We start from the raw sequence: 27642 nt of genomic DNA, 5'->3' as shown, positions 1-27642 counted from the left end.
CATGAGGCAACCTGGAAGCCTTGAAAGGAGGACTGGAACCTAGAAATAAAAATGGGGAGCATAATCGTGATGGTGGTTGAACAACAACAACATATTATACTATATAATAAAAGAATACGATATATTTTGATTACTGGTTTTATTGTTAGTTAGGAGCTGCCGCTCTGCGCGCGCCTCTCTATGGCCCCCTTCCCTCCCACTAGAGCCCTTCTGCGCGCTCCTCTCGGCGCCTCTCCCCTTCCAACCCGGAAGCACTTCCCTCGCGCGTGCGCATTCCCCTCCCTCCCCCCGCCTCCTTCGGGGTGGGTTGCCTGGGAAGTGTCGCGAAGTGTCGTCGTCGGGGGGCCGTAAAGCGCAGAAAGGGGAAAAAACACACCGCCCTGCGCGGCGGCGGCGGCGGCGGCGGGGTCCGGGGAGCATCGGCGGCTGGGCGGCCCCATGGCGGCGGCGGAGGTGGTGGCGGCCCCCCGGCCTGGAGGCGGCGGCGGCGGCGGCGGGGGAGGCGGAGCGGCCTCCAGAGGTGAGGGGGGAGGGGCAGGGGTCGCTTGCTCGCTTGCTCCCCCCCCCCGGGAGGCCCAGGGCACCTCGAGAGGGCGGCTGAGGCGACCGGGAGAAGGACCAGCGGGGGGGGGGGAGAAGGGAAGGAAGGGCAGAAAACGGTTTTCTGCAAAAGGAGGAGGAGGGTTGTTTGTTTGTTTGTTTGTTTATGGTGTCGCCCCCCCCCGCCTCCTTTCAGCCCCCAAAACTGAGTTGAGAAAACGCCACTCCTGGGGGAAGGAAGGACACCCCCCCCCCGAGAAGGCCCAGGAGGGGGAAGGGAAGGAAGGGCAGAAAACGGGGGGCCCCTCCCCTCCCCTCCCCTCCCCCCCCCGCCATAGAAGTTGCCCTGCAAAAAGGAGGGGGGTTGTTTCGTTTGTTTATTTATGGTGTCGCCCCCCCCCCACTTCTTTTCACCCCCCCCCAAGTGGGTTGAGAAAACGCCCCTCCCGGGGGAAGGAAGACGCGGGTGGGGGAGGGGAGGAGGCGTTTTTCAGGAAGAGCTCCTCCCCCCCCCAAGAGGAGGGGGGAAGGGGCCGGAGGGGGGGGTCGAAAAGGGGCTTCCCCCCCTCTCTATATGTCTATTCCGTCGGAGTTGCCCCCCCCCCGCGTGGCCCTGGGGTTCCCTCTCCCTGCCCCCCTTCCCTGCTCCTTCTGGCCTCTCCCCCCTCTGCCCCCCTTTCTGCTTCGCCTCTTCATCCCTGGCTTGGGCTTAGTTCTGGCATTTGTCCATTCTCTCCGTGGTCGCTGCTATTATTCACTTGCTGCAACTGGTTGCAACAATTAAAACACAATAATATTAAATATAATATTTTTTAATAATAACATTTAAAAAAAGAAAATAATATTAAGAACAGGTTGCAGCCACTTCCAGTCGCCAAAATGAGGTGGAGCCTAAAAATATACATCTCTGTTTCTAAGCAGGGCCAATCTCTCTCTTCATCCTGCCTCGTAACTTTATCTCAGTTTATGTTAAGGCTTTTGTGTATTTATATCTGTATTTATTCACTGATATCTATGTTTATATATGTCACCTCCCTCTGTTTAGCTCTGTTAGTTTCTGTTTAAAAAATTTCCTTCCAGGAGCACCTTAGAGACCAGCTAAGTTTGTTCTGGGTGTGAGCTTTTGTGTGCATGCACACTTCTTCCGATACACTGAGACAGAAGTCACCAGACCCTTCTATATAGTGAGAAGGTGGGGAGGGGGATTACTCAGAAGGCTGGTGGGATTGGGTGATTGGCTGATAGGTGTGGGAAAGCTGTTGACGACTGCAATTGGTCTTAAAGGAAAAAGCAAGGGGTGAAATGGCTAAAAACAGCTTTATTATGTATAATGAGAGAAGAATCCAATGTCTCTATTCAGACCAGGTCTCTCCATGGTTTTAAGTTTGGTAAGAAGTTGCAATTCAGCAACTTCTCTTTCCAGTCTATTTCTGAAATTCTTTTGTAGCCGTGTTTGTCTGCCGTAGTCAAAACAAAATAAAAAAAATTCCTTCCACTAGCACCTTAGAGTCCAACTAAGTTTGTTCTTGGTATGAGCTTTAGTGTGCATGCACATGTGTATCTGAAGAAGTGTGCATGCACATGAAAGCTCATAGCAAGAACAAACTTAGTTGGTCTCTAAGGTACTACTGGTAGGATTTTTTTTTTAACCTGCAACTATTTCTGTTTATTCATCTGTCTTCTTTATGTGTACTTATCTTCCTATATGTAATCTCTATCATTTTAGCTAAAGCTGTCCATTTATATTTTATCTTTCTGCCACCTATATCATTTCTCTATATTTATCATATGTTTATACAGTGGTGCCCCGCAAGACGAATGCCTCGCAAGACGGAAAACTCGCTAGACGAAAGAGTTTTCTGTTTTGGAGGTGGTTCGCAAAACGAATTTCCTATGGGCTTGCTTCGCAAGACGAAAATGTCTTGCGAGTTCCTGCGGGGTTTTTTTTCCTCCCCCCCCTTTTTCTAAGCCGCTTATCTGCTTATCCGATAAGCCGCTAATAGCGCTAATAGTGCTAATCCGCTAAGCCGTCAATGGGCTTGCTTTGCAAGACGGAAAAAAAACCGCTAGACGAAGAGACTCGCGGAACGGATTCTTTTCGTCTTGCGAGGCACCACTGTATTTACCTTTTTTAGCTATTCATATTTAATTGTATTTATCTTTAGCTTAAGTCTGTTTACATTATTTTTTCCTATCTTATCTTTTTTATTCGTTCATTACACTTTTGTCCTCCAGGGAGCTCAGGAGCTCCCGGTTTTATTTTGACAACAACCCTGTGGGTTAGGTTAGGTTAGGCCTAGAGAGGAGAGACTAGACCAAAGTTCATGGGTGAGAGTTCTAGCTGAATAGGGATTTGAAGCAGATTAATGGGCATGGATAACTTAGATCCATTAACATTTTAGTTCAGTGGTTCCCAGTTAGCTAAGTACTGAGGACCCCTTGTTTTTCAAAAGCCAATCCATGAATCCCCCTACTTTTGAAATTTTTGGTGTATCTAGGTAGTTTTTGTTATGTGAATGGTGCCATGGACTCCACTGTTTTTGTTAAATACAACTCAGAGCTTTCTCAGCCCAATGCTTTTTTAAAATACATCAGCACCTCAGTTTTCTTCGAAGAAGTCCAAAGTAGAAAATATGGTTCTCCCTGTTTTTCCTCCCCTCACAACAACCTGGTGAGGAAGGTGACCAGCTGTGAGAGAGATTCCTTCAAATCTTGCAGTTCAGTGAAATCCACAATATTCTCAACTTCATGGAAGTTAAGAAAATGCATAATTTAGGATTAAATATATTTAGTAATGTGTACATGGATATGAAATAATTAGGAGCACATTTGTTTGCGATTTGCCATCTTTTCTGCTTCTGTATATGTGTGAGTGGAGAGAGAGAGAGAGAGAGAGAGTGCACACACAGAGATCTGCATACATAAACAGATTTATATCCCACTTTTCAGGGTGAGAAAACTTTCTTATACGATGACTTATAAAACAAGAGTTTGAAACAGCAGTGTACAAAGCCTGAAGGCAATACTTGTTGGTCCTTAAGAAGAATTTCCCCGTCCACACCTGGGCAGGATCTTGATCAGGACCAAATCAAAATGTCACAAAAAGCAGACAAGTGTTTGAGTTACCCAGAATGGAGACTGACTGTTAAATGAAACAGGAGTTGGAGGAGCTGAAGGTGGGTGGGAGGGGAAGAAAAAATTTAATGGAATTGGTCAGGATCTTGAGGTCTGCACTTGAGACTCATCCTCCGGGTGGTGATTGCAGACTGAACGAGGCTCATGGTTCTTCCTTGCAGGCATCAGGCTGCCCCCAAGTCTCATTGTGGATAGAGAAACCATAGCTGGATCCCCCTGTTTAAAACAAAGCCCCAACATTTATCCAGATCTGTCTCTATCAATATTATAGATAGATTGTGTGTGTGTGTGTGTGTGTGTGTATGTACGTAAAATTGAGAGAGCTGTCCATTGGTGTGTATAAAATAAATTTTTATTTAAGTAACTTATGTCTTATTGTTGCCAACGGAATCTTCAAACCCCTTTTTCATACTATGTTTTGAAAAATGTTTTGAGTTACAAAGACCTTTTTCTGGTATGATCTTTACCATGGTGCCAGTCAAAAGAAGTGGCAGAAAGTTTTGGGTCCGGATGAAATATTAGTGACATTGTTTATTTCTTACGTTTCTATCCCACCTTCTTCCCTCCAAGGAGCTGAAGGGCTCTCCTCCCCATTTTATCCTCACAAGAACCCTGTGAGGTGGGTCAGGCTCAGAGGCAGGGTCTGCCCCCCAAGGCCAGCCAGTTTGACACTGTATGAACTGTATAATCATGCCTTGTCTTTCTCGGACTGCACTTCTTTGTAAAGTTCAGTTATGGATACAATAAAAAGCATACACACACACACACACACACACACTCTCTCTCTCTCTCTCTCTCACACACACACACACTATAATATAGGTAAAATGATTATATATCTAAATAAGTTATGTGGCACCCTGGCACCAAATGGTGCCATCTGTTAGGAGGTCTCTGGCTCCTTCCACTGGAGGGCCAGTCCAACGTTCCCCTGCGAAGCCCGGAATGTATTTTCACGCCGATTTATTTTGGTTGCTGGGACTTGCACGCCTCTTTTCCTTTTGCATGCTGCTTCAATTTTTTTTTGATGCCAAGCAGACTATTAATATTTCTGAAATACCATTTATTTTTAAAATAAACAAATGTGCATCTCAAATGATTTGGAAGGCAGTAAATTTCCAGTCTTTTCAGTGGCGCCTTTAGTTCATTTGAACTGAACCGTTTCGTGCAGATAAATAGTATTAACAAGGCAAAAGATTTATATGATCTGAAGAGAAACCAGAGTATTCATAATATAATTTTATTATTTATAACCTGCCCATCTGATCGGGTTACTCCAGCCACTCTTACATAAGTGAGCGTTGATACATAAACGTACATGTCTTTGCTTGTGTATAAAAACTGTGTGTTTGCGTCTGTTGCTTTTATGCTTAAGAAAGGGGAAAGTTCAAAGCGATGCAACAGTGAAAGCAAGTCTAAAGAGAGGGAGGGAAGAGGGAGCAAGAGAATCTGTTATCTGCTACCCCAAACTTATTAGTGCACGGGCAAAATAAAACTGAGATAAATTAGGTGTGGCTGTAAATTTGTTGATCCTTAAGGTGCCACAAGACTCGTTCTAACCATATGTATGAATTTCACTCTCTGAAATTCACTTTCTCCTCCTGTCTTTATTTGGAAAACGGGCTCTCTCGGTGGCTTCTGATCCCTGTAGCAACAGGGGTGCTAAGGTGCATCATTGGTGGCCCATCAGCTGCCTGAGCCTTGAAAGTCATAGAATCAAAGAATTGTAGTTTTTGAAGGAGCCCAAAGAGCCATTTAGTCCAACCTACTGCAATACAGGAGGAGTCTTCCAACTGAGAGAGGCAACTCCACACAAATAAATGTGTGACTGTTTACCTGTTTCTCCACCAGCCACCCTTAACCCTGGTACTAAAGAGATCCTTTGCACTAATGTGGAGAACTTTCAGGAAAAGCAGGATTGAAACCGCCCCACTTCAAATTCCATCTTCTGCTTTTCCCCCCAGTCTGACGTCAGTTCTACAGCGCCAGTTCCCAGAGAGTTCCTGGATCTACTCCTGCTCGAAAAGGGAGTCGGGGAAAGGTAAGTTTCTGCCTTGAGGCTCCTTAGTCCCTGCCTAAGAGCACAAAGCAGTGAGCAGAACGTTTGGGTGTCAGTGTTTCTGGAGGGTGGCCTGGCATCCCTCCCAGATAAGTGTGTCCTTCAGGAGAAGCCCCATTGCTCACGTTAAACGCTTACAAAATTGGGAGCGTTCATCTTGTCTTGGAATGGAAATACAGCCTTAATAGATGCGGAGGCCTTTATCCAGTGACTACCACCGAATGACGGGTGTGTGTTGTTGTTCAGTGTTTCACTGGTGGTGCTGCTCTTACCAAATTGTGTGTCAGTAGAAACCCAGAGGCAGGATTGGAGCACAAGGGCATTCTCAGTTGGTATTCAGAAGGACGACTGTGGAGGCTGGACGCAGCCATTATGGCTAGCAGCCATTGATAGCCCTCTTCTCCTCCTCCTCCTCCGTGAATTTGTCCCTGCCCTTTTTTAAAGCCATCCAGGTTGCATGGTTCATGGTTTCTGTAATCTGCTAATTCTGTGGATGTTGAATTCTGTGATGTTTTGCTAGGGTTCCTCCCTATCTTGTTTTTTATTATTTTTTTTTTACGATAATCTTTATTGTCATTGCCCCATACAGAACCACAAAATTGAAAAAATCTAAATCAGACATTCAAAAACCAACAAGCCTGCTATCCCAGCCTGATTAGCCCCCTAAAAACTCTGATACCCCATAATTAAATGCAATATACTCCCTTAGAGACTCCTTAAAGGTAAAGAGACCCCTGACCATAGAGACTCCTTACACTGCATTTAAAACCAAAATCACATTTGGATAGAAACTGTTTCTCAGGCGGCTAGTCCTAGTCTTTATAACCCTGGACCTTCTTCCAGAAGGCAGAAGCTGAAAGAGATCATTTCCGGGGTGCACACTATTCTGCGCTATCTCTGCCGCTTTCTTATGACACCTGGAAGCATAGATTTGATCCAAGGCATTTATATCCCAATCTTCAGCAAGAGGGGTTCTCAGAGTGAATTACAAATATTGGTGATAAGACGGTCCCTGTCCTCGGGCTTGTGGTCTAAAATTCACAAAGGAAAAGGAATTGGGAGCGAAGAGGGGGGAAAGCAAACTCGGGTGCTATTCCCTAGAGCACGGATAGGGAACCTCAGGCTCAGGGACCCCCCAGACCTCTCTGTCCAGCCCCTGGGACTCTGCCCTCACTGACCTGTGCTTTGCACCCTCCTTGAGTGTCTTTGCCTGGCCAAAATATGCCCTGGGTCTCTGGTAATTCCTCTCATTTGCCTGCATGGAGAATAGAGACGGGTGTGCGTGTAGAAAGTCTTTGGTGATCGCTCACAGCTGAGTAAGATTATCTTCCATGAAAACGGTCTTAACAGTGAATCCGTAAGTGACTGTGGAGGCCAATTCTGGATCCACACATCCTTCCACAGTGGGGACATGGGTTTCTGGGCGGGAGTTGATCATGGTGAATGTTTGCTAAAGGTCAATTTGCATTTGTTGCTCCGCCTACTTTTACTTCTGACCCTGCCCACTGGCTCATGGCCCCCAGAAGGTTCCCTAGAAGGGAATGTGGCCCCTGGGCTGAGAATGTTCACCATCCCTGCAATGACCAGCTTCGGCCTCCCATCTCTGTCTCTCTTTCCCTCTCCTGCCTGGTGGAGGGATTTCAGGCTGCTCCGTCCCCTGGTAGGGGAGCCTTCATGAGAGAGGGGCTTTGAATCCCACCTGCCCTTGATTCTGGGGCTGAGCAGTGGCTCAGTGCAGGGGACGCCCCTGATTCCACCTGGGGAATTACCCCTGGAGGGGAGGGTGGCTTTGGCCTCGGCTGCCTTGCGTGATGCTTCCCCCCTCCCCTGTTCCCTTCTGCTCAGGCCAGGGCTCCTGCTTGGGCCTTTTTAATTCTTCCAGCACCAAAAGCCCTCGGAGCGGCTGGTGACCTTGTGTGGCTGCCCTCCTCCTGCCTGTTCCCTCCCTTATCTGCTTATGAGCAGTTCTGGGGCCCAGCCAGGATGTCTCACGGCCTCAGACGGGCGGCCTCCACCTCCTCTAATCGCTCCCTGCGCAAGCCATGGCTTCCCTTTCCCCCCCTTTCCTCTGGGCTTCCCCTTGGCACTTCTTCAGAGTGAAGCTGTCCAGGGTCCCAGCTTCCCCAGCCGCTGTGGGGATTGGCCGACTGGCTCCAATGATCCCGCCCCCTCCCAGACAAAAAGAGGGAGGGGCAAAGGAGGAGCTGCAGGTCAGCTCAAAAGGGTCCCGGGTCTTCGGATGCTGTGACTTTGGATTACTTTCAGTTGAAACCAAGGGCCAGTTCCTCTTGCTGGTGACATTAATTCCTCCCCCCCCCCAGCATTGGCTGTGGAAAGCCACATGTATGTTGCCCCACATGGCTCTTCACCAGGGAAGGTGGAAGCTGGGGTTCCTGCATGGCAGGGGGTGGACTAAATGAACTCTGGATGCCCCCTCAACTCTATGCTTGCTTTGCCTTCCTCTGTGCTGACTCTTTGTCACCTGCCCCCCAGCCAGCAACTCTGATGCCCGTCTCACTCTCATTTCCATGTGACAGCCGGGCCTGTAGAAGAGGGTGAATCAGCCAGATAATAGTCACTTTCGCTGGCAATTAGGCTAGCAGGAGCCTCTTCAGAGCCGGGTGATAACTCCTGCCCTTTGTCGTCTTCTTGAGCCCAAGCGACTTCCCTTAGACCTCACTCTGAACTTCCTTCCCCGCAGAAACGGCTGAAGGCTAACCCCCGCTGGGTCTCCAGAGTTTATGGCCAGGTACCAAAGAGCTGGGCTGCTCCCTCTGTCTGCTCTCGATCGCTGATGGGCCTCTTATTTCAGAAAACAAGCAAGAAATCCCCCATGCCTTGTACCTTAACTTAGTGCTTCTCCTGCCAGTTATGGATTTACTTAGCTGGCAAATGTAGGAGCGTTCTTTTTACATGAGCGGGATGAAATCCAATACAGTGGCTTCTCCGGTTGCGGACGGGATCCGTTCTGGAGGTCCGGCCAGATCCTGAGGTTTCCACAACCGAAGGACCGTTTCGGCGCACGCGGCAAAATGCTGTAAAATACTTTGGGGTTTGCCGCTTACGTATCCTGAAGTTTGCGTAAACGCAGGTACTATATATATAATAAACACAGCACCAGCAGTGTTGCCTCTTCATAAACCAGGTTGGCAATGAAAGAATGAAAGCTGGCTGTTTTCGGATGCATGCTGGAAGTCTCGGGCGAAGGACGTCTGTGTCTGGGGCCAGCAAGATATAGGAGAGAGTGGCTGCTTTGGAGGTTTTTTGCGGACGGTGCATGGCAAGGTGCCACCCTCTGGTCATTCAGATGTTGGTGGGAGAGGGGGCATCGGAGGCAGATTGTAACACTCAGGTCGGCTCATGCAGAGGTCCCAGGTAGCCAATTAGGGCAATTAGGGCTCTCCAGGTACCAACCGGCACTTCTAGTTGTGCCTTGGAGCTCAGAGCGCCAGGCATTGAGGAGCTGCTTGTTTGAACCACTTCTTGGACCCTGCAGGAAGGGAAAGTGCTCTTGTTCCTGGGTCCTGCTTTTGTGAGGCATCTGCTTAGACACTGGACTAGGTGTCGTTGTCGTCGTCCCTGCCTAATCCAGCAGCCAGGCTCTTCTTATGTTCATATGGAACCTCCACGTCCAGGGGTACTCTGTCTCGATTCCTATGGGTATTTGCCCATTGAGAGAACAGGAGCCTGGACTAGGTAGGCCTCCTTGGCCTGATCCAGCAGCCAGGCCTGTCTTACATTCTTGTGTTGTTATATGCCGGGGGGGGGCGGGCGGGGAGGAGTTCTTGCCTTCACCCTCTTTTCAGGCAGCTCCTGCAAGTTGTGGAGTTTGCCATAGGTAATAATAATAATAATAATAAATAATAATAATAACAATAATAATAATAATAATAATAATAAATTTTATTTATACCCTGCCCTCCCCAGCCAAGACCGGGCTCAGGGCGGCTAAAAACCGATATAAAACAAATTGATTGAAATACAACGTAAAAACAAGATTAAAATACAGCATTAAAATGCAGCCTCATTTCAATAGAAACTCAAATCAGAAACGTTTTTTGGGGGATGAAAACATCAAGTCTTCACCAAGGCCAACTATCCAGACTGGTCCTACGTGGGCCAGAAAAAAGCCAGGGAAGTCCCCAAATAGGAGTTCCATCACAGAAGAAGAAAGGAAAGGGGGGGAGGGGATCAGGCTGATTCCAAGCCAAAGGCCAGATGGAACAACTCTGCCTTCCAGGCCCTGCAGAAAGAAATCAGATCCTGCAGAGCCCTGGTCTCATGAGACAGAGCGTCCCACCAGGCCGGAGCCAGTGTTGAAAAGGCCCTGCCTCTGGTTGAGGCTAATCTGACTTCCTTAGGGCCCGGGACCTCTAGGGTGTTGCTATATATGGACCTTAAGGTCCTCTGTGGGGCATGCCCCACAATACCTTCCCTGCAGAACCACCCCCCAGATAAGGAACTGGGGCCTGTGCTCCTTTTGGGGAGCTTGAGGAACAGTGCCAGGCCTGTGTCTTCCACTCTGTGTGCCTCTCCTTGCAGATGGCGCCTGGCACTTGGTCTGCTCTGCCAGAGCCTTTGTTGAAGGAAGAGGAGATGGGCGGCTGGGATGACTCACCTGACCCCCTGCTCTGTGGGAAACGGCTGCGGGGGGAGGAATGGGGGTGCAGGAGGAGGAGGAGGAGGTGGCGGCGGCCCAGGGCCTGCCCTCTGCCTTGCTGCCTCCCAGGCTCTGTCATCTCTGTGCTAAGGCAAAAGTGACAGCTGACAGGGTGCGAAGAGGCACTTTCAGGGGAGGCGCATGAGCTCAGAGCAGATTTGCTTTGCCGGAAGAAGGTCCCAGAGTCGGCCACCACTGGAACCTCCAGGTGGTGCCAGGGGAGACCCAGGGCAGTCCTTGTGGGTCAGCAAAGGAAGTCCTGAGCAAGGCGGGTCAAGGGCCTGACTCTGTTTCCAATGTTTTCCAAACACACATCTTAGGTATCCAAAGTCTTGAATGAGGAAAGAAGCTTCAGAGCAGTCAGTGGACCCAAAATGTTTTTAGGCCGTAACCTCCTTGGCCATAAACTCACCCCCAGTATACCCCCTGCCCTACAGAAAAGTATTATTCAGAGTATTGCCTTGCACAACATGCTAAGGAAGGTAACGGTCCAATAATAACAGTCACAATTTATTCAAAATCTAGTTGAAACTGGCTTAATTCACCTAAACAGATGGACTTCATCCAGTGATGTCAACTTTTCAAAGTCCAAAAGTCATTTGCCCCTCTGGCACCTCCTTGCCTGCCCTTGCTTCTTAGCGCCCCCTAGGCAATCCCACTGCCCCCCGAGGGGGGAGCCACCCCCTCCCCACTTCTGGCCTGGAGCTTCCATGTTTCTGTTGCTGAGAGAACCGGAGTGTGAGAAGGCTTCTGGGAGGGAGAAGTTTTGCTAAACCAGCCAGGGAGCTTGGAGTGGCACCCCAGGGGCGCTGGGGGGTGGGGTGGGCGGTTGGCTGCCCCACCACACAGGAAACGAGCTCATCAGAGAAATAACGGGAGAGATTGTGTGGGTGCCGAGGGAGCGTCCTGCTCTAAGAGGCTTGGAGGCCCCCTTGGTCCTTTGCATTCCGTGCCGGACAGAGTGACTGTTGGGGAAGGGCAGTTGGGCCCAGGGTCTCGGGGAGGGGGGGGGGCTTCAGAAGGAATGGCTGCGTTGTCACTGCTCCTGCTGGCCTCCTCCTCGCGTTCGCAACCGTTGTTCCGGCTTTTCAGCTAGTCAGTTCTTCCCCGCTAAGCAGGTGTACTTCTGAGGGTGCTTTTGGAAGGCCCGAGTTGAAGTTCTTGGTGGGCCAGTTGATTTAGGGGATGCCCTGGCCCCAAACAATGCCCAAGCACTTTCAAGGCCACCCTTGGGCCTTCGGATCGGGGCCTGGGAACGAATTGGGAGCCGGGGCCCTCGTTTTGGCCCCCAGCTGGAGGGAGGAGAGGGCCCAGGTCTTCCTTAGGGCCACGGATCAGCCTGCCTCTGGGGGCCAGCACCCCTTAGCCTTGCCTGGGGGGCAGTTTCAGCAGGCTGTGCCCCTCTCATCTCCCAACAGAGGCTGAACCCCATGCAGAGCAGCTTCTTCCACACAGTTGGGTCCCCCTTGTTGGCTCTGATGTTTACAGCCTCCTCCTTTTCTCTCTTTACTGAACCTCTTAGGGCGAATTCACGAAAAAACGCGATGTCAGACGCAGGAAGTAGCACGGATGGGAAAACAGATTTACCCAACGGTAAGAGGAGCAGGGTGGAGGGACTACTGAAACTTATATTGGCCTGAGTTCTTGGTGTGCTTTTTTACAGTGGCTTCCAGCCACGTCGCTTTGGACTTGCAGGTCCCTGAATTGCAAGACCCACAACTTGCACGTGGGCTAGATTCCCACAAACCTTCCCGACACACCCCTGGAGTGCCTCTTGCATGAAGAGCCTTCTCACCCGCCTTGTCCAGTGAGCTCAGGATTCCTCGCAACTTGACCAGAGAGAGGTTCTGAGCTCGTGTTTCAGGCCGTTGTGGATGCAGAGTCGCCAGGAGAAGTCAGAGCCGCACAGGCTGGGGTGGAAAGGGAAAAAAAGCCCTCCCTTTTGGTTTGGCACACGCCCACTCCTGAGTGCAGTGTCCAGGCCTGGGCAGCGCAACATGATGTCTTTGGCTCTGGGTTTGGAACCCAAGTTGCGTGGCGGCGGCAGCAACTCCTGAGCTGAGTCCTTGGAGAGCTGCTGGATCTGGCTCCACAGTGGAGGTGGTGAATGCCATAGGTGCCCACCCAGGGGTGCATATGTCCCCCTCACTGAACCCGTGGGTTCCATTGCTCATACTCCCAGTTTCTAAACCCACCCCAAAGCAGCTCTGCTGTGTTACAGTCATACCTCGGGATGGATACGCTTCAGGTTAAGCATTTTCAGGTTGCGCTCCACGGCGACCTGGAAGTAATGGAGCGCGTTACATCCGGGTTTCTCCGCATGCGCAGACGCTCAAAACGACATCACGCACATGTGCAGCTGTGTGTTACGTTCGCTTCAGGATGCAAACGGGGCTCCGGAACAGATCCCGTTCGCATCCAGAGGTACTACTGTATCTGCCCCTCCAGTTGATCTGGGGCACAGTCTGGCCGTCAGTCTTGGTGGTCCTGCCCCCTGGAATTGTGGCATGCAGCACCCCTCTGTCTCTAGAGCTCCATTTGCAGCCATCCCATCCACAAATCATATAATTTTAGAGGTGGAAGGGACCCCCTGGAGGTCATCCAGTCCAACCCCCGCAATGCTGGAGAATCCAGGTGCCCCCTCCCCGGCCTCTGCTTCAAAACCCCCAGTGAAGGCGAGTCTGCCATCTTTCGAGGGAGTCCTTTCCCCTATCAAACAGAAAGTTCTTCCTAGCGTTGAGTCGGAATCTCCTTTCTTGTCTCCTGCCCTGGAGCAGCAGAAAACAAGCTTGCCCCATCTTCCTCCCGAGAGTTGGAGATGGCTCCCATGCCAGCCTCTGCCCTCCCTTCTCCAGGCTAATCATCCCCAACTCCCTCGGCTGCTCCTCACGAGGCTTCATCATCACGCCGTCTCCCAAGGCCTTGTCGCCAGACCCTTCATCATCTAGGTCACCCTCCTCTGCCCACCTTCCAGCAAACAGGACCGGAGTTTCGTGCGGCTCTTTCTCTTGCCTTGGGGAAGGGCTGTCGTAGCTCCTCGGCAGGGCGCCTGCTTGGCATGCAGAAGGTCCTGGGTTCAGTCCTGCTGCGGCTGGGGAAGCCCCAGAGAGCCATTGCTGGCTTCCAGCGTAGAGAACAGTGAGCTAGGTGGAGCCCAGGGACCCCGACTCAGTTTAAGGCAGTGTCAGCCACGTCAGGGTGAAGAGGAATGTTTATTTTCTGAGGGAAGCTTCAGAGCTCAACAGCGGAGCCCTTGCTCTCAGTCCTCTTTGGCTGGGAAAGTTCTCCTCGCTTAAAGCCCCAGCGAGCCATTGCTGCTTGTCAGGACGGAGAGTCCTGAGCTGGCCAGACCCGACCGGGTGCAGGAGGCAGCCTTGCTCTGTTCTTGAGTGTCAGCCCCAGCAGAGTTCGTGCCGAGCGGATGGAGCCTGGCGGCACAGAGGGCAAACAAGCAGAGCGGAATGACACGTCTTGGGTGAGCGGGAAGAGTGTTGGCAGCTCTGCGGATCCAGCTGGCAGCGAGGGAGTGGATCCATCCTCCCTCGGCAGCTTTCCCCCACAGCCGGAGCAAAGGTTTTTGAGTTAGCCCCCCCCCCCCCCCGCAAGTTCTGGATTGCAGCTCAGCCCCTTCTGACCGACTTGAGGAGCTGGGACTCTGACTCAGCCCAGACGGCGTGGAGATGACTCCTTCTTTCAAACAAAACAATGATTTATCGATCGCCTTCTATGCCGCCCTCTCGATTGACACAGAAGGTAACGGAAAACAGCTTTAGATGTTTAAAACAAGACTAGCAAGTGGATAGTCATGAAAAGACCCATTTATCCTGCGAGGAAAGCCTCTTGGGGCAAAAAGTGGGCACCTAGGCAGGGATGTTGTGCCACAGAATGGGGGCAGTCACCCTCAAGGCCCTGCTCTTCTGAGCTACTGGCTGAAGGTGCTTCTGAGATCTTCAGGGTTTGCAGGAGAAACTCACCCACAGACTGCCCTGATTTGTTGTGTGGATAAGGGATCAGGCAGTCTCTCAGATGACCTGATGCTGGGCTGTATAAGGCCTCATGCGTTACTATCGGCACCTTGAATTTGGCCCGTTAGACGAACGGCACCCAGGGCACATCCCACAAGTCAGGTGTTAAATGCTGGCAGTTGGTTTTCAGTTGTGACCCCTGGACCAACCCTGAGGGTAGCCCCACATTAGAGACATGGCCGTAATCCAGTGCCGTTCCTTTGGAGTTTTCCTGCATTGTTGGGGGTTGGGCTAGATGACCATGAGGGGTCCCTACAGAACCTGCAGTTCTGTGAGTATCCACAGATATTGAGCATGGTGCGGTTTTCTCCAGGCTGAGGCAGAGAGGGGTAGGCAGGATGCCAGAAAAAGAACTGTTAGTGCATCTTGAGCAGATGTGAAAGCGATGTGGCTGTTGCATCTGTCACCCCACTGATCGCCAGGGTTGATTCGGCTGATCTGGCGGGTGCCCCCTTCCTCCCTCCTGAAGCCGTGCGCTTGGTGGAAGAGGACGGCCATCCCCGATAGAAGGAGTGTTTTCAAGGGTATACAATCGCCGCTTCTTGAGCCATCCCCTTGTAGTTTGATAAACCTCTGCGTTCTTGGGGGCGGTCCCAGACTTGTGCTGCCTGGAGCAGTCTAGCAGGGGCTCCGATGGGAACGGAAACCCGGGGTGGGGAAGACGCTTTCCTGCGGCCTCACCAGCTGCCTCTCTTCCCTGCACAGGAAGCTTATCCAGCAGCCCGGAGGAGATGTCTGGCGCCACGGAGGGCCACGAGACGTCCTCAGGGGTGGAGGTTGAGGCTTCTGACCTGAGCCTGAGCCTCACGGGGGACGAGGTGGGGCCCAACCGCACCTACACGGAGAGCTCGGCGGAGGAGAAGGACTCGGACAGCATGGATGACACGGGCCACTACTCCATCAATGAGATGAACCGCACCTACGACCGCTCCCACTCGGAAGAGGAGGAGGAGGAGGAGGAAGAGGAGGAGGAGGAAGAGGAAGAAGAGGTGGAGGCGGCCGAGGCCCAGCGGTCCCGCCGGCGAGCCCAGCGCAAGCGTCCCAACCGGGACCGGGACTCCTCGGACGATGAGCGGGCCCTGGAGGACTGGGTGGCCTCGGAGACGACGGGGCTGCCTCGGCCGCGCTGGCGGGCGGTGCAGGCGCTGCGGGAGAGGGCTCTGGGCTCCTGCGCCCGCTTCGTCCACGAGGCCTGTGGCGCCCAGGTCTTTGTGCAGCGCTTCCGGCTCCAGTACGGGCTGGAGGGCCACACGGGCTGCGTCAACACCTTGCACTTTAACCAGCGCGGCACCTGGCTGGCCAGCGGGAGCGACGACCTCAAGGTGGTGGTCTGGGACTGGGTGCGGAGGCAGCCGGTGCTGGAGTTTGAGAGCGGCCACAAGAGCAACGTCTTCCAGGTGAGGGGGGCTCCTTCGCCCAGCCCTGTGGTTCGTTGGTTACAGCACAAAGCAAAGAATTCATAGTATCGTAATAGTGAAAGGAGGGACGTGGGTGGCACTGTGGGTTAAACCACAGAGCCTAGGACTTGCCGATCAGAAGGTTAGCGGTTTGAATCCCTGTGACGGAGTGAGCTCCCGTTGCTCGGTCCCTGCTCCTGCCCACCTAGCAGTTCGAAAGCATGCCAGTGCAAGTAGATAAATAGGTACCGCTCTGGTGGGAAGGTAAACGGCGTTTCCGTGCGCTGCTCTGGTTCGCCAGAAGCGGCTTAGTCCTGCTGGCCACTTGACCTGGAAGCTGTACCCTCGGCCAGTAAAGCGAGATGAGCGCCGCAACCCCAGAGTCGGTCACGACTGGACCTAATGGTCAGGGGTCCCTTTACCTTTACCTAATAGTGAAAGGGGGAGTAGGCAATTTGAAAGGCCATAGATGGATTAGCAGCTCAAGACTTGGGTGAAGAGGAATGTTTTCGCCTGGTGCTGGAGCCACTGCAGGAAAGGCCCTGTGCTCATGTTGCCACCCTCTGGACCTCTCATGTCGATATGGGGAGATGCAGTCCATGACGTATTGGGGTCCTGAGTCTCTCAAGGCTTTATAGGTCAAAACCAGCACTTTGAATTGAGCCCGTAAACTTAACAGGCACCCTTTGCAGTTGGCCAACATGGGCGTTGCATGCTCAGACCGCCTTGTAAGCAACCTGGCCACCAAATTCTGCCCCAGTTAAAAGTTTCCAAGCCGTCTTTAGAGGCAGCCCCACATGCAACTCCCATGACGTTCACGGAGCCCTGTGCTCTTCGGTAGGGCAGAGCTCAATCCGACTGTGGCCCACGGGGCCCCTTCCTTTGTCAGCCAGTACTTCCAGGCGTTTGGGCTGCTGATTGGTCGGTTTTGGGAGAGGGGGTGGGCCCACACTCCTGCTAGGGGCCTTCCCTGTTCTAGCAGCTGCTCCTGGGCAGGCCTTGAGCTCCTCCTCCCTGGGTGTCACTCAAAGCCTGGGAAACCAAACTCCCCGCCCCCCTTCTGCATCTTTCCTCTGCCGCGCTTCCTGTGACCAGGAAGGACCCCTTGCTGGCTGGAGGGGGGGAGTCACTCTGGGGTCATTTTGTGTGTGGAGGAGGGGAGGGTCTCCTTGTCCATCAGCTGCAGTCTCAGGGCCTCCTCTTTCTTTTTCCTGCCCTGCCAGGCCAAGTTCCTCCCCAACAGCGGGGACTCCACCCTCGCCATGTGCGCCCGGGATGGCCAGGTCCGCGTGGCAGAACTCTCCGCCACCCAGTGCTGCAAGACCACCAAGCGGGTGGCCCAGCACAAGGGGGCTTCGCACAAGGTGAGTGGGCAGCGGGCTTCTAGTCCTGGGGGAGGGGGCACAGGAAGTCCCACAGAAAGCGAGAGGGCGAGAGCTTGGGCCCATCTGCAGACTTCGCATCCCTAAGGGGTGGTGGGGAAGGTTTGACCCTGCAGAATTGATCTGAAGGCCATCTTTCATGGATGCTTGGGTTGAGATTTCTTGCATCACGGGAGGTTGGGGTCCCTGCCATCTCTACAATACTATGAGCCTTGGAAAAAGCCCCTTAGAGACGGAGGAGGAAGTGGGAAAGAACAGCACCCCTCTATCTTCCTCTTTCAGCTCTCTCTAGGGTTTGATGCGGGGCTCATGAGGAAGGGAGCAGTGCTGTGGGGTGCTATGGGGCATCACGGATGCCAGGGGAAATTCTCGAAGGTGCCATTTTGCCCAGGAGCCCCAAATTACCAGGCCCTGCCTGATGTCAGCGGCACTGAGGGCCGGGAAGGGATGTAGTCTAGCCTTGCAAAAAGGCTTCAGGGATGTTTATATAGCTCGGAGGAGGATTTCCCCCCGCTTTATTTATTTTTCTTTATTTCATAAACATTTGTACACTGCTTGATTGTAAAAAAAGAAAAGAAAAGCCTCAAAGCGGTTTGCAAAAAGATGAAACCATAAAATAAAAAGAATTGCAACAGTACAACATGCAAAAGTTGAAATTCTTAATTTCTAATCACCTGGTAGGCTTGTCGAAACAGAATGCTTTTAGCAGGCCCTAAAAAGAGGGCGGTGAATGTGCTTGCTGGGCATCAATAGGCAGGGAGTTCCAAAGGGTGGGCGCTGCCACACTAAACAATGGACTTGGTATTGGTATTATGTGGCACACCTAGTAGTGCCATTTCTGCCAATGGAAGCGCTTGTGTGGGCACCTGTGGGGTGATCTTGCAGGTAAACTGGTCCCAAGTTGTCTTTATTGACTGATAGTAGCACCTTGAATCTGACCTGGTAGCCGATCTCGGAGCAGGGGCGGGGCATGCTGGAAAGCCCCACCCCTGTCAGCAGTTGTGTCGCAGCATCCTGCACTAGCTGCAGCTGCTGGATCAAGGGAAGCCCCACAAAGAATGCCTTGCAGTAATCCAGTCCGGGAGTGACCTGTGCGTGAACTGGGGTGGCCCGGCTTTCCGGGTCACGAATGGCCGTAGCTGCCAGCTGCAGTTGGTCAGAGGCACTTCTGGCCACCGAGGCTCCCTGATCCTCAAGGGACAGCGCTGGGTCCAGAAGCTCCCCAAACTGCGAGGCCGCTCCAATTTCTCAGACCTGGGAGCTGCTCACCCACACTGCCTCCATCTTGCTAGGAAGTCTTTGGCCCTTGAGTTGCTCTGGCCTGGCAGCTTCTTGGGGATCGGGTGCTGGGCAGCGGGTCCCAAGGGAGTGCTGTCCGAGGGCACACAAGGGGGATGGGGCGAGGCCTCGCTGCAGTTCCCCCCCTCAAACCAGCCCATCTCTCTCTCTCTCTCTCTCTCTCTCTCTCTCTCTCTCTCTCTCTCAGTTGGCCCTCGAGCCAGACTCCCCCTGCACTTTCCTCTCGGCTGGCGAAGACGCCGTGGTCTTCACCATTGACCTGAGACAAGACCGGCCAGCTTCGTAAGTGTGTGGGGCCCCCTCTCGTTGCTCTAACTCTTGGCCTGCCCCCCAGTAGTTCTCCTGCCCCTTTCCCTACTTTAACCCCAGCCCCCCTTGTTCCACACTCCCTCTCTGGATCAGTCCACCCAAGCTCCTTCTGCTCTCTTGAGCCACAGTTTGGGCTCCTCTGTCTTAAAGCTGGGCTGGTTTCATTTCAATAAGTTGTCCAGATGTGGAGCTCCCCCCCCCACTCCGCCCCTCTACTGTGGTGTTTTTTAAATTTTTGTCTCAGATTTCAGTGCTCCACTCCCGTTGAGACTGGGGCCAGATCCTCCATGTCCTGCATCTCTTTAGGGTTGCTCTTCTCTGGGGTGGGGGGATTTGGGTTCAGATTTTTCCACCTCTAGGCTGCTGAGCATTTAGGGTGACAGCTGTTTTCCTCCCGCTCTGCCTTCCTGGCTCCGCTGGAGCTGGTGCAGAAGGGCCCCCCTCCCTGGTTCTCTTCCTTGGAGCCTGGAGCCAGGAAACAACCCCTTGCCACTTTTGAGCAGGACACGGCTGGGTCCATTGGGGTCTCCATGCTGGAGCCTGAAGGGGCGGGTGGGTTTTCTCCATCGGGACTCATAAGCTGGGGGGGGGGGTGTGTGTTTGTGTACCGTATTTTTCGCTCTATAAGATGCACCAGACCATAAGACACACCTAGTTTTTGGAGGAGGAAAACAAGAAAAATCTATATACTGAATCCCAGAAGCCTGCAGTCGCTCCATAAGATGCACACACATTTCCCCTTACTTATTAGGAGGGGGAAAGTGCGGCTTATAGAGCGAAAAATACGGTATCTAGCCTTCTATCTCTATATCCCACCTTCTTCTAAGGAGCTCAAGGTGACAGAGCTTATTTCTCCCCGCAACGACCCTGTGAGGTAGCTTCTGCCGAGAGGCAGTGAGTGGCCCACGGTCATAGTCTCTCCCAGCTCCAGGCGAGGAGGGGGCTGCGGAGGCTCTTTCCTCCCTGCCACTGAGGTGAATTCAAGCCCCCTCCCCTCTCTTTCTGGTCTGCATCCTCAGGAAGCTGGTTGTGACGAAAGAGAAGGAGAAGAAGGTTGGCCTCTACACCATCTATGTGAACCCGGCCAACACCCACCACTTTGCTGTCGGGGGCAGAGACGAGTATGTCAGGTGAGACCCCCTTCCGCCTGGTGACATCTCGGGGACCACTCAGCCTGCCCCCCGGCTCCCAGAGCAGGGGAGGCCGTTGTCATGGCTGGCATTGGGGTGAGGCATTGGCTCACTTTGGGGTTCTGGGGGGCTGTGGGGTTGAGGGGAGGGAAGCGTCTTATTGGCTGGTGGTTGGGTCCATTGTGCCCCCCTCTTGGGCACCCGCGTCTCCCTCCTCCCGTGCCCCCTGCGGACATGTTGCCAATGTGCAAAGGGATAATAATTTATTATCATAATTTTATCATTTGTACCCCACCCATCTGACTGGGTTTCCCCAGCCACTCTGGGCGGCTTCCATTGCATATACAGCCGACGCTAGGGTTGCCAGCAGGATCCATGCTGGATGCACGTTTGCAACCCGCAGTGTCCTCCTCGCAACCCTGTGCACGCAAGGGTTGCGATTTAGCGCTTCTGCGCACGTGCGACTGCTGAAACCCCCCAGAAGGAATCTGTTGCGGTACTTCCAGGTTTTGGCGGGTGCGTGACCCAAAAAAACGCAACTTGAAGCAGCTGTAACCTGAGGTATGGCTGTAAAAACATAATGAAACACCAGTCGTTAAAAACCTCCCGATGCAGCCCTGCCTTATTTGTTTTTAAATAAATAAATGGCAATGGCATGCCTTTCCTTGCTCTAGGCAGGTGCCTGGATGTTGCTCTCAGCCACCTGCTCGCTGCCATGTGACCTTGGGGCAGCAGCCGTGAGCAAGGGAAGGCGGGCAGCAGCCCTGAGCAACTTGCAGGCAACAGCCCCAGCGGCACCCATGAGTCTCTCCCCTATTAGGTGGGGAGCTCCCCACGTGACATGATTTCAGTTATGCGCACGGGGGCATGGAACATATCCCCTGCGTAAGTGGAGGGATGCACGTAGAAGTAAACGAGGCTGCTTCTTTGCATAGTGTCTTCTTAAAACTGCAGTGATATCCAAGGCAACACAATGACTAAGTACAACAATGCGATGTCAATATAAACTCTTTATATAATCTATACAGAACATTAAAACAGTATGAAATATATGAAACATGCACTCTCTGCAAAACCAAATAAAGAATCTGACCCATTGCTTCTTTCAGAGACTTCCATAGTCTACAAAGCCTTTCAGAGACTTGTTTATTTGGTTCTATGTTTTCAAGAGAATCCATCAAGAGTGCATATTTTGTGACTTTCAGAGATTTATAAGATTTCCGTTTATTTGGTTTTGCAGAGAGTGCATATTTCATATATTTCATACTGTTTAATGTTCTGTATAGATTATATCAAGAGTTTATATTGACCTGGCATTGTTGTACTTGGTCATCATGTTGCCTTGGATATCACTGATAATTGTTTGCAACGCAATTGTTTGGTTACTTCTTAAAACTGCAAGCTGACCCCCTTTTCCTTTCTGGCGTTTCCCCAGGGTCTACGACCAGCGGAAGATCAACGAGAACGAGAACAACGGGGTGCTGAAGAAGTTCTGCCCTCACCACCTGGTAAGGGCCTTCCTGGGGTCCATGTTCCTTCTTCCCTGCCAGGGTCTTTGCCCTTCGTCCCCCAGCCCTGCGGTGGCTCTGGTAGCAGGAACACAGTTTTCAAAGAGCACCCAAAGAGCCTGGCTTCTGGATCAGGCCAAGGGGGACCCGCCCAGTCCAGCCTCCTGTCCTCCCAGTGCCGAAATGCTCCAAAAACTTAACAGTCTGGACAGACTGCCCCTGGCGCTGGAGGTTCCATAAGAACACAAGAAGCGCCTGGCTGCTGAATCTGATCAGCCCACCTAGTCCAGCCTCGTGTCGTCACAGGGCCTGGCTAGATGTCCCCAGGGAAAAGCTCCCCCTGAGCGACTGGGATGCTGGATTGTTATGGGCCGCCTTTCTCTGAAATCTTGGCCTGCCTGCCCCAAGTGCAAAAGCTGCCTCTGTGCTCAGCCCACGTGGCTCTTTGGTATAAGAGCCATAAATAGCAACACCCTAGAGGTCCCGGGCCCTAAGAAGGTCAGATTAGGCTCAACCAGAGCCAGGGCCTTTTCAGCTCTGGCCCCGGCCTGGTGGAACGCTGTGTCTCATGAGACCAGGGCCCTGCGGGATCTGATTTCTTTTTGCAGGGCCTGTAAGACAGAGTTGTTCTGCCTGGCCTTCGGCTTGGAATCAACTTGATTCCCTCCCCCTCTTTCCCTTTTCCTTTCTCCTTCTGTGATGAAACTCCTATTTGGGGACATCCCTGGCTTTTTTCTGGCCCATGTAGGACCAGTCTGGATAGTTGGCCTTGGTGAAGACTTGACGTTTTCATCCCCAAAAAAGTTTTTGATTTGAGTTTCTACTGAAATGAGGCTGCATTTTAATGTTGTATTTTAATCTTGTTTTTAAGTTGTATTTTAATCAATTGTTTTTACACCTGGTGTTAGCTGCCCTGAGCCCTGTCTTTCTTGGCTGGGGAGGGTGGGGTATAAATTATTATTATTATTATTATTATTATCATCTGGGGCTGGAGGGTCTTTGGGAAGGCGCTCTGCTGAGCTTTCCTCTGCTCCCTGATTCCTCCGTAGGTGAACAGCGATTCAAAAGCCAACATCACTTGTTTGGTCTACAGCCACGATGGGTCAGGTACGTGGGGCAGAGGGGGAGCTCTCTGAGGGGGGGGGGTCAGCCACCAAGCTAGGAGGGCTCCTCTTCTGTTGGGTTGGGTGCCAGGACAGCCCTTGACCAGGAGAGCCTGGGAGAGGCACCTTCCAGGGTGTCACAGACAAGGAAGCACAACAGAGTGAGGGGGGGTTGCCCTGTCCCAGTGCCCCCCTCCCTGGTGAAGGCTGGGAGGTTGTGATGTCTTAGAATATGCTGGCCGGCCTCTCCCCCCCCCCCCCGCCCCAAGGCCAAAGAAAGCTCTCCCCTCCTGCCATTTCCCAGATGCAACTGAGCTTTCCCCAATGTGTCTTGCTGCAGAGCTTGTGGCCAGCTACAATGACGAGGACATCTATCTCTTCAACGCGTCCCACAGCGACGGAGCCGAGTACCTGAAGAGATACAAGGGGCATCGGAACAACGCCACAGGTGCAGGAGCAGCCTCTCCCCCCCCCCCCCCGGCCTCCACCCCTGGCAGGGGGAAATGCCCCCTGACCTTAATGGCCTGTGGGGCTGGCAGAATGCCTGGCCTAGCCTTGCTCAAACCCCAGGCCCTTTTGCTAACGTTGAAAACTTCCAAGAAGGAGCAGGTCGGAGCTAGGTATATGTATGTAGGCAGGCAGTAGGCTCACAACTTACGTGAGGGTTATATTCCGGGGGGCTGCATGCAAAGGGGAAATCGCACAAAGTCGGGACAACCCAGAATGCCCAACATCTCTGTGTGACTATCGCTCCTTGGGTAGATTGAGGCTTCTGGAAGGCTGTGGGTGGCTCCCATGAAATCTCAGGTGGCCCCTTCCGACTGGTCCCCTCCTCCCATTTATTTCCCCTCCACCTACACAAAGCTGCGGTTTCATAAGTAAATCACATGTGAGTTGTAGTGTTCCTATAAATGTAATTATAAATGCATTCTCTGGCCAAAATGAGATTGATTTTGCCAGGGACCAAGCAGATAAGCAAGTGCGGAGGGGATTCCAAAGTCAGCGTCCCCCCCAGCATCACCCCCACACTTCCGAATTCTCTCCCCACATGGCCCCCTTGATGGCCGTAGTGCCCAGAGTCACAGCTTCCACGGCGCCCCCTGAGCAAGGGAAACTCTCTCTTCTGGGAAAGGAGGGAAGGAAGGGAAATGCAAGAGGGAGGCAGGGTCTCCTGGTCCCCTCAGTGCAGGGGGGGGGCTGCTGTGCTCTTGCCAGGAGGTGGCGCTGGGGGGGGCAGCGGCTTTGCCGGGCACTCACCCAGACCACTTCTCTGCCTGCAGTGAAGGGCGTCAACTTCTACGGCCCCAAGAGCGAGTTTGTGGTGAGCGGCAGCGACTGCGGGCACATCTTCCTGTGGGAGAAGTCATCGTGTCAGGTGGTGCAGTTCATGGAAGGCGACCGAGGAGGCGTGGTGAGGGGCGGGGCTGGCCGGGGGGCTGCTTGGACTGGGAGGGGCCGCGGCTGGGCAGGCTTGGTTGAGGGGCTGGGTACAATTCAGAAGGCCTGTCCTGTTGGCTCCGGGAAGAAATGAGGGCAGAGTCCACCTCTCTCCTGAAGCAAATCTGCCATCCCTTCTTATCCTCGGGGAACGGACACAACACAACACCTTTTCCGCCTCCCCCAGCATGTCTAATTTTGGACACTCCTCTGCTATCATCTTGCCCTCTCAGCTGTTTCTGGGGCGACCCAGAGCCACAACTCTGCTCCAGAAAAAAAAGGGTTTTGGATATTCTTTCAGGTCAACTGCCTGGAGCCCCACCCTCACCTCCCAGTCTTGGCCACCAGCGGTTTGGATCACGACGTCAAGGTCTGGGCCCCGACGGCGGAGGTGCCCACCCAACTCACCGGCTTGAAGGAGGTGAGGGCCACCTTCTCAGCCCCATGGAGACTCAGGGGGCCTCTGCTGGCCAAGAACCTCTCTTCTCCGTCCTGCAGTCTGTGGGAAGCTGGCATAGCCGGGGGGGGGGGGCGGCCTTCCAGTTTTGGTTGGACTCCCAGCAGGGCCAGGGATGAGGGTGATGGTGGATGTCAGAGGAGACCATATAACACTGGTCTTGAAAGACCTACATTGGCTCCCAGTACGTTTCTGAGCACAATTCAAAGTGTTGGGGCTGACCTTTAAAGCCCTAAACGGCCTCAAAGGCCCAGTATACCTGAAGGAGCGTCTCCACCTCCATTGTCCAGCCTGGACACTGAGGTCCAGCTCCGAGGACCTTCTGGCGGTTCCCTCCCTGTGAGAAGCCAAGTTACAGGGAAGCAGGCAGAGGGCCTTCTTCGTGGTGGTGCCCTCCTTGTGGAACGCCCTCCCATCAGATGTCAAGGAAATAAACAACTATCTGACTTTTAGAAGACATCTGAAGGCAGCCCTATTTAGAGAAGCTTTTAATGTTTTATCGTATTCTTAATATTGGTATTATTAATATTCTGTTGGGAGCTACCCAGAGTGGCTAGGGAAACCCAGCCAGGTGGGTGGGGTATAAATAATAAAGGATGCTGATGCTGATGCTGAGGCCCAGAGGGCCAGGGATGCTGGCTGGGAAGGAGGTGGCTTGGGTTGTCCTTCTAGACCTCTCTGGGTGGCGGCTTCCTGTGCTTGTGGGAAGCTCATCAGTACTGGAGCCAGTGGCCATTCAATGAAGCGGAGGATTGGAAGGTTCAGGAGAGATAAAATGCCGTCCCTCTTCACTAGACGGGCCACTGAGTCGGCAGGGACACCCAGGAGCATCTAGTCCAACCCCCTGCTGGTTCTGAATGGGCCCTGGGCAGCCGAGTGACCCTCTCCGTCTCCTCCTCCTCCTCCCCGTCCTCCTCAGGTGATAAAGAAGAACAAGCGAGAGCGGGACGAGGACAGCCTCCACCACACGGACATGTACGAGAGCCACCTGCTCTGGTTCCTGATGCACCACTTCCGACAGAGGCGGCACCACCGGGTAGGGCGGACGGGCCAGGCTGAACCGGGGGGTGGGCAGGGGGGAGGACGGCCTGTTGGGAGACTGGGAACGGGGGCCTTGAAGCTCACCCCATGGGGGTGTCGGTAGGTTGGGAGGGTGTGGGGCTGCTCTCACTGCCCCCCAGTGGGTGATGGGGACACAGGAAGTTGCCTTATGCAGAGTCAGGCCAATGGCCTATCCAGCTCAGCACTGCCTACCCTGACTGGCAGCAGCAGCGGCTCTCCAGGGGATCGGACCCGAGGCCTTCTGCATGCCGGCAGGTGTCCTGCTGCCGAGTTGAAGCCCTGAATGACGCAGCCGTGGGTGAGCCTGTTTTGGCGATGGGCTGATCCCGAGTGTGCTGAGCCCCCTCTGCTCTCCCCCCCCCTTCCAATATGGGATATGGTCACAGCCCCCTACTCTTCCCTTTCCCCCCAGCGCCGAAGAGATCCAGGCACCGGGGCGACGGACAGCGACTCGGACGAATCCCCCAGCTCCTCTGACACGTCGGACGATGACGAGGAAGGCCCGGATCGGGTGCAGTGCATGCCTTCTTGAGACCCCCCTCCGAGGATGAGGAAAAGGTGGGGGCGTAAAGAGTGTGCAGACTTGAATCGTCAACAAGATGCCCACCACTTTGAATTGCCATCTATCCCCCCTCCCTGCTTTTTACTGAAACACCAAGGAAACCCTCCCCGCCCGCCCTCCTTGTCGCTTGCCCTCCCCCAGGGGCAACCTGCTTGGCATTAATTGCACTTGGACTTTGCTTGAGGGGGGCGGGGGGGGGACACACACGGGACGCCCTGGGATCCCCTTCTGCTCTCCCCCTCCTCTCTCTCTCTCTCTGCCTCGGTTTTGGCATGGGGAAGAGGGAGGCCTGCCCCCTTCCACCCCCCCATTCCCCCAGAGGCATGGGGTGGGGGGAGTGGGGAGGGAAGGGGCTTGGTTGCTGCCCCCCCCCCCCCCGCCGTTCCCTGTGAAGCTTCCTTTTGAGTGAGCTGAGTTCGGGTTCTGCCTCCCTCCTCCTTTCCTTTAAGATGTTGGTGTGAGCCCCAAAGGGGGCATTTTTTTGGAGGTTTTGTGCTTTTTTCTCCCACCCCCACTCCCGTTTTTGAGGAGCGCCCTTGCTTGCCCGCTTCCAGGATAAGCAAACTTGGACTCTTTGCTTTATTTCTGATTACATTTTTTTTTAAGGGGGGGGGCGTTCTTCTCCCTCCGCCTCCTGTTTTTTGTGTTCTTCCTTCAGCAGAGTTCTAGCGGCATGAAGAGCCCCCTTTTGCAGTCTAGAGCTTGCCTTGACCCCCTCATACACCCCTTCGCCCAACCTTTTCGGAGAGTAAAGGGTTTTTTTGTTTTTGTTTAAGAGAAGTTTAAATGCAGAGGAGAGACATGGGGCTGATTCCCCTCCCCCTTTTGCGGTGGGGAGGGGGCTCATTTGTGCCCTACGGAGGGAGAGGGGTTCTCGTGGGATCCCCTCCATTTGCCCGAAGGTTCTTTGTGTTTCATTTCCCCTGCTCCCCTTTCCTTTAAAAAATAATCTTATTTGTTTTCGAAAACAACTGCCCTCCCCCCCCCATCGCTGTTTAGAGGCCTAATTTTATATGTATTAAACAAGACAAGAACCAAATTAAAACTTGGATGTTATCAAGTTAAAATTATTGTAAAAGTTTAAATATATATATTATATAAATGCAATAAAAGAATTGAGAGACAGGCCTGGCTGTGTGTGAAATGGGTCCGCTGGGAGCCTGGCCAGAGGTTCCTCTTTGGCTCCGTGGGGCTGGTTGCCTTTGCCCTTCTTGGGACAGGAGGTGGGGCTCTGGCCCCCCTTTCTGCGGCCTTGTTCGCCTAATAGACTCCACAGGCCTGGAGGGGCTCTCACTTCAGCCGCGCCCCCCCCCCGCTTCCTCCTGACCCTTCCTTGCCTTTGTCCCGTCTTTCCTAAATCACCTTTTTATTTTTTGCTTCGCTGGCTGTGCCAGCACTTCTGTGTCCCCCGTGCACCTCCTTGAGTCAGCCAAACTGCTGGAGCATCTTGCCTTCGTGATAAGAACATCGATGGCATCAGCAATATCGAGATCTTCTTTCCAAAGTCAGGCAGCCAGGGGCTAAACTCTTCAGCCTCGAATCCTGGTTTGGTTTTGCTTTTTTGGGGGGTGGCATCC

General features: G+C 53.1%; 2 protein-coding genes across 2 annotated transcripts in view; one reads left to right on the top strand and one right to left on the bottom strand.

Annotated features, from left to right (window-relative positions):
* The window catches only part of MRPL24 (mitochondrial ribosomal protein L24), a 291126-nt gene that overhangs the window by 157724 nt on the left and 105760 nt on the right, over positions 1-27642 (bottom strand). The window lies entirely within an intron of this gene.
* DCAF8 (DDB1 and CUL4 associated factor 8) lies at positions 378-27190 on the top strand. Its single transcript, XM_081841047.1, has 14 exons — positions 378-520; positions 5640-5716; positions 11917-11987; positions 15125-15816; positions 17040-17180; positions 18685-18779; positions 19826-19936; positions 21372-21444; positions 22494-22551; positions 22888-22995; positions 23828-23958; positions 24286-24405; positions 25361-25477; positions 25916-27190. The coding sequence occupies exons 3-14, from the start codon at positions 11939-11941 to the stop codon at positions 26033-26035; spliced, it is 1815 nt and encodes a 604-aa protein (XP_081697173.1). The 5' UTR covers positions 378-520; positions 5640-5716; positions 11917-11938; the 3' UTR covers positions 26036-27190.

This window comes from Podarcis erhardii, assembly GCF_964252035.2.
Source record: "Podarcis erhardii genome assembly, chromosome: 15".
Lineage (NCBI taxonomy): Eukaryota > Metazoa > Chordata > Lepidosauria > Squamata > Lacertidae > Podarcis > Podarcis erhardii.
This window is presented reverse-complemented; position numbering and strand designations above follow the sequence as displayed.

Bases quoted from the DNA above. Each gene is read 5' to 3' on its own strand.
- DCAF8 (XM_081841047.1), top strand. From the start codon at position 11,939: ATGTCAGACGCAGGAAGTAGCACGGATGGGAAAACAGATTTACCCAAC. The intron at 11,988-15,124 runs GTAAGAGGAGCA...TTCCCTGCACAG, and splicing joins GAAAACAGATTTACCCAACG to GAAGCTTATCCAGCAGCCCG. The intron at 18,780-19,825 runs GTAAGTGTGTGG...CTGCATCCTCAG, and splicing joins AGACAAGACCGGCCAGCTTC to GAAGCTGGTTGTGACGAAAG.